Below are 6,000 nucleotides of genomic sequence, written 5' to 3'. Positions count from 1 at the left end.
CATTTACATAGGCCTACATGTAGTTTGCGTGTGCCAATAGGGGTCTGAGTGAATGTGTGTGTTTCAGCTTGAGTGAGTAAGCGTTCTTATCTGCAGTCTTACAGTTTTTCTTGTTCCCTATGGTGCATTACTCAAATCATCCTTAAACATTTGCAAACCAGTAAGTGTAGTTCTCAAAACAATTTGTATAAACAGCACTACACATGGACTTCATGCAAAAATCAGTTAATTTCTCGAAAGTATTTCAAGATTTCAATGAACATATCTGATGCATCAGAAAGTCCTTTTGTCATTGCTCACAAACCAAATGCTTAGCCATGTTGTCAATATAACAGTGTTTCCTGACGTGTGACCTTGGACTACAAAACCAGTCATACGGCTAATTTGTTGATGATTTATACATCATATGAAAGCTTTCCATTGATGTATGTTTGTAATGATAGGACAATATTTTGCTGAGATACAGCTATTTGAAAATCTGGAATCTGATGGTGCAAAAAATGAAATATTGAGAAAATCAATTTCATCAAATCAAAAACCTTTAAAGTTGTCCAAATAAAGTTCTTAGCAATGCAAATTACTACTAATAATATATTATTTATATATATATTTACGGTAGGAAATTTACAAAATATCTTCATGTAACATGATCATTACTTAATATCCTAATGATTTTTGGCATAAAAGAAAGTCGATAATTTTGTCCCATCCAATGTATTGTTGGCTATTGCCACAAATGTACCTGTGCAACTTATGACTGGTTTTGTGGTCCAGGGTCACATATGGCTATTGTTTCAAGGGCGGCAGTGGCTCAGTGGTTCATGTAGATTTTTTTACAATCCAGAAGGTTGGTGGTTCGATCCCCGGTTCCACCTGACCAAGTGTCGGGGTGTCCATGAGCAAGACACCTAACCCCCCAGCTGCTCCTGACGAGCTGGATGGCGCCTTGCATGGCTGACACCGCCGTCGGTGTGTGAATGAGAGAGTGAATGGGTGAATGTGAGGCAAGATGTAAAGCGCTTTGGATGGCCATGGGTCTGTTAAAGTGCTATATAAATGCAGTCCATTTACCATTTAGCTATGGTTATGGATACAAAAAACCATAGCACATAGTACAGCACAAGGCTGGACTTTTTCTGAAGGGCAAATACTGTATATGTATACATGTGTGTGTTTGTGTAACAGTATGTGTCTGTCAAACGTATATTTACGGCATAATATAAAATGATAGTCAAATGTATAATATATTACAATCAACATGACAATTGATAATGTAGAAAACAGCAGACAGTTGCAAAATCCAAAGCATGTATGTACCATTAGTAATTTGTTCAAAAGAATGATAAATTGTGTTTATGAAGTGCTCAAGTGACTATATGATGTCATGATCTGTTAAATGTACCAAAACAACTGAAAAAAACTATAAGTGACGGTATTTGCTTGTCTGGCTATCACCAGACCAAGCTCAAATTAAAATTGAACATTGGTCTGGGGAATGTGCTTATGTACAGGTATTTTCCACTGCACAATAGTGATGTCCGGTTTCCGAACGAATCGTTCTTTTTAACCGGATCTTTTTAGTGAACCGGTCAAACCAATTCACCAAATCGGACTGAATCGTTCTAAACGGTTCGTGTCTCAAATTAGCGCTGATCACACAAGTTTCTATAGTTACTAGCTTTCTGACATGAATGACAGTCCCTTCGAATAGAAATAAACTAATGTTGTCTTGAATTATATGTTGTAACTCCAACAGTTCACTGAACTGATATATGTTTTGCTGAGAGAGCTGATGAGCAGCTGATACTGAGCATGCGCGTGTAACCGAATGTGCAGCGGCTCTTTCAGACACGTTCGATACTGAGAACCGATGAGCCGATGAGCTGCGCATGCGTGTTATTTGTTCAGAGGAACAAAATGCAGGTTAAGTGTATAAACAAATCACATTTGGAAACATCATCACATAAAGCTGTCTCATCACTGTATTATTTTAAAGTTTGGAAACACAATGGATTGTAAAGCGGTCAAACTAAACATTTATTTAGAATCAGGACCGGGTTGCAGCGGTTATCGGATCACCAGTACAGAATCGAGAACCGTTTCTATCAGACACGTTCAATCTTTCGGACACGTTCAATTCTGAGAACTGGCGAGCTGAGATACTGAGCATGCGTGATAGCGTCGTCTTAAACCAAACTGTTTCTTGAACCGACGAGGATATGTGTAAGTTTATACTATGTCAATGTAAATTTATTTAATCCGTGTAAAACATCAGTGTTTGCACAACAGTGGTTGTATTGACTGTACTGAGTGCTTTTGCAAAACATTAATGAAAAAACGTATCCAACATGATGATGTCAATAATAATTATTACTATACTAAGTTTTGATTACAAATACTTTATATGAATGTGTTTGAATGTATTTTTATCTGCCGGTATGATAGAAATGACGTCATTACGTAAGGACATAAAAGAACCGATGATCCGTTTTTTTTAACCGGTTCATTGAAACGAACTGTCCGAAAGAACCGGTTCCCGGAAAAGAACCGAATTTCCCATCACTACTGCACAAGAGGTGTGATCAACTGGCATTATCTAAATAACTCTGTATGCAATTGGATAGTCCTTCAACCAAGCAGACCACAAGAGGTGTGGTCAACTGGCAACGACCCATCATTTCTCTATCTGTCATTGTGTCAAACCCGCCAATAGCGTGCCAGTTGGATAAGCCAGTCTGTGTTCGGTTCCTACAAAAGTGTAACAGAAGCAGTACAAATGAATGTATGGGTTTCCAGACTGAGTTGCCGGGGGAAATCAAATCACTGGCAGATCAGGCTGGGTTTACCCAGTCTAGGTATTTACAATATGAGCAGTCTTTTAAGATTTTGTATGCATGCATTGGTAACATATCTCAGACCACGTACCTTTTAATGGCTTCTTCCTGCTTTCGCTTCTTGTCGGTTTTCTCCTGAATGTTATTTTTCTCATTCCACACGTGGTTGATGTTCTCTGTGTCCAATCTGTTATATGCCTTTAGTCCACAGTCTTCAACATACTGCAAAAACATTACTGAATCCTCCTCTTTGGAGCTAATCATTGCTTACAGGCATTCCAAAAGGGCAATCTGCAAATAAAAAGATTTACATTAAAAGTTACAATTGCTGGTTTGTTATAATTTGTATTATGATAGATAGATAGATAGATAGATAGATAGATAGATAGATAGATAGATAGATAGATAGATAGATAGATAGATAGATAGATAGATAGATAGATAGATAGATAGATAGATAGATAGATAGATAGATAGATAGATAGATCGATCGACAGACAGACAGACAGATAGATATTAATAATTTGCTTAGAACTGTTGAATTCATGTGGAAGTGCTATTTTAATGGGTTATTGAGTAAATAAACAAGGATTCTGGGTCAATGAGATTCTCCACTCTCCGAGATATAGCTCTAAGCCTCAGGAGCACATCTACAAAGATATTGTTTTTTAGTAGGATGTAGGATATACGCCTGTTTATCTCTAGAACAGGCCAGTATATTTCTCATTCTGGTATATGAAACATATTAGCAGGAGATTGTTAGGTGGGATTTTTTTTGAGCTTGATTAACCATTGAGTAAGCATATATATATGTGTGTATGTGTGTGTGTGTGTGTGTGTGTGTGTGTGTGTGTGTGTGTGTGTGTGTGTGTGTGTGTGTGTGTGTGTGTGTGTGTGTGTGTGTGTGTGTGTGTGTGTGTGTGTGTGTGTGTGTGTGTGTGTGTGTGTGTGTGTGTGTGTGTGTGTGTGCGTAGGGAGGAGTACACATAAAATCATACTGATGCAGTAATGCAGAGTGTGTGGGTGTGAAGTTTTTTTTGCAGTGTACAGCTGCAGAAGTCTAGGAAAAGGAGACAACATTCTGTATTATGTAGGTCAGTATTTTCAGAATGATCCATGAATCTGGGCTTGCTTGTTTACATGTAAGGGGCAGTATGTGTGTGTGAGGAGGGGGTTGGAGGGGATAAGGGAGGTTAAAGAGGCCAGATGGGTAATGTAATACAAGCTCAGAGACCCAACACCATTGCCCAGCATCCTCTGCAGCATGGCATTTTCAGTTGACCTTTCAGCAACTTTTGTTGACCATAGACTATTTAATATTTGCTAAGCATTCTTCTTATTGTGTTGTTTAATGTCACATGAGTTTGCATGTGTCAGTAATAAGTAGCAAGTTTACATATATATATAACACAATTTATGCATAATGTTGATGGCTGGGTGGGCTGGCCTGTGTCTAACCAGAGACCCTGTAATATGGCCCTCTTCCCTTCAAATCCTGTAGATACTCTATATGTTGTTCCAACATCTCATCTTATCCTTCAGTCATTTACTTCACAATATGTGCAGCAGTTGACCCTATTAGGAGAGAATACTCTGTTCTCCAAAAGTGAGCACAAAACATGTTTTTTAGATAATAGCTTGAGAGATGGATACACCATCTTCATTTTATGTTAAATCTAGCAGGGCGAAAAGTTAGTCTGTAGGTGTGCATGAGAGAGTAGCTATAGTGTCCCATCAAAAGAGACGGTTTATCCAGCAAGTTAGATCTGAAAACATATTGTTGTATGTAAAGTTATAAAAGGATGAATGTAAAGTTCAAGAGCTCTCAAGAGAGTTTTGTACTTACGGAGGAACTGGCTCCCTGCTGGCAACAATGTTAACCAGTTCAGGTAGATCCATTAGACTCCCTGGGACTCCCTTGACAAAACCTGACTGATATCCTGAGATTACAACTCCCGTCCAACAAGATTCAGGCCATTGCAAAGTCAGACTCCAGTCCGCAAAGTCAAATTCCCGGGCATCAGGTGCTTAAAAAAAATCAGGAGGCAGAATGCAGCCGTGACAACGGCTGTCTGCAGCTCTTTGTAGCTGAAAAACCTTGTGCAGTATGTAACTCCAGTCTGAAAGATGCTCTCCTCTTCATATGTACATGCTACACCTGCAAGAGTGCAACAATATTAAAAGGAAAAACCTGAGAAAAGCATCCTTCCTAACGCCCATCCACGTGCACTTTTAAAAGTCCTTCAACAGTGCAAAACAAAACAAAAAGCTCTTAGAGTTTTCCGAGATGAACCCTGCCTACTCAGACAAAGACCTTATTAAGTGAAACCCTGGTTTTTTTTGAAAGACGCACTTAAGCGCGGGCTGCGCCGAGCACCTTACGGCAGTGCTGGTTCTCGGATGTGGGGCTGCTCTATGAGTGGATGCCACAGCAGATTAACTCGGGCTTCACAACACAAAGAACACGCCTCCACCCTCCTCCTCTTTCCCCCTTGCATGCACTCGCTCACACTGTTTCTCGCTCTCAGTACCAAGGACAGCTCCTCTACAGCCCTGCTATTGTTGGTGGGCTGTATAGTAAAAGGGGCAGAAAAACATGTGTCAGTCATGCGAGAGTGGGTGGGGTGGGCATACAGGGTGTGACATCATTAGACTCAGCCCCTTAGCTTTGCAACTGTGAGCACCACTCCCAGTGTCCTCAACCAGTAAACAACACAGAAAAAAAGCCAACAGCCTAAATTAAAAGTCACACTTCAAAGTAAACTACATGGTCCATTTATGAACCTCCTTTTTTATTCTAACAGCAAAAATAACTTCTTTTTTAATTCCAGGAAATTAAAAAATGCTTGCTCTGAATCCTTCAGTCAAATCGGATGGGTAAAACAAAAATCGCAGCATAATAGAAAAACAGAAAATAGTTGGCGTGTTTGAGATTTGTTTACATTTATGCGGTGAGGACCTGCGAATGCAGTGGCCTTTCAAATGGATTAATACTGTCGACACAAAGGGATGAGGGCCAGCGATCTGTTGTTTTGCTCAAGCCCCCCTCCCCCCTCACTTTCCCCCTCCCTGCCTCCCACAGTTTCTGTGTATGTGACTGATCTAGCATCCAAAAAACGTGGAAACTGTCAGAAGCACAATTATGCAAAAACCTCTTTTACTTACA

General features: G+C 39.7%; 1 protein-coding gene across 2 annotated transcripts in view; it reads right to left on the bottom strand.

Moving 5' to 3' along the window:
• nyap2b (neuronal tyrosine-phosphorylated phosphoinositide-3-kinase adaptor 2b) overlaps positions 1-6,000 on the bottom strand; it is a 57,233-nt gene that overhangs the window by 17,842 nt on the left and 33,391 nt on the right. For both annotated transcript variants that reach the window (XM_067454389.1, XM_067454390.1), the window contains exons 5-6: positions 4,681-4,992; positions 2,926-3,125 (exon numbers count right to left, since the gene is read on the bottom strand). In XM_067454389.1, the coding sequence (XP_067310490.1) occupies positions 2,926-3,098 (173 nt within the window). In that variant the 5' untranslated portion in view covers positions 3,099-3,125; positions 4,681-4,992. The remainder of the gene's footprint in view (positions 1-2,925; positions 3,126-4,680; positions 4,993-6,000) is intronic.

This window comes from Pseudorasbora parva, chromosome 9 (genome assembly GCF_024679245.1).
Source record: "Pseudorasbora parva isolate DD20220531a chromosome 9, ASM2467924v1, whole genome shotgun sequence".
Lineage (NCBI taxonomy): Eukaryota > Metazoa > Chordata > Actinopteri > Cypriniformes > Gobionidae > Pseudorasbora > Pseudorasbora parva.
The sequence above is the reverse complement of the archived record's forward strand: the minus strand, read 5'-3'. Positions and strand labels throughout refer to the sequence as shown.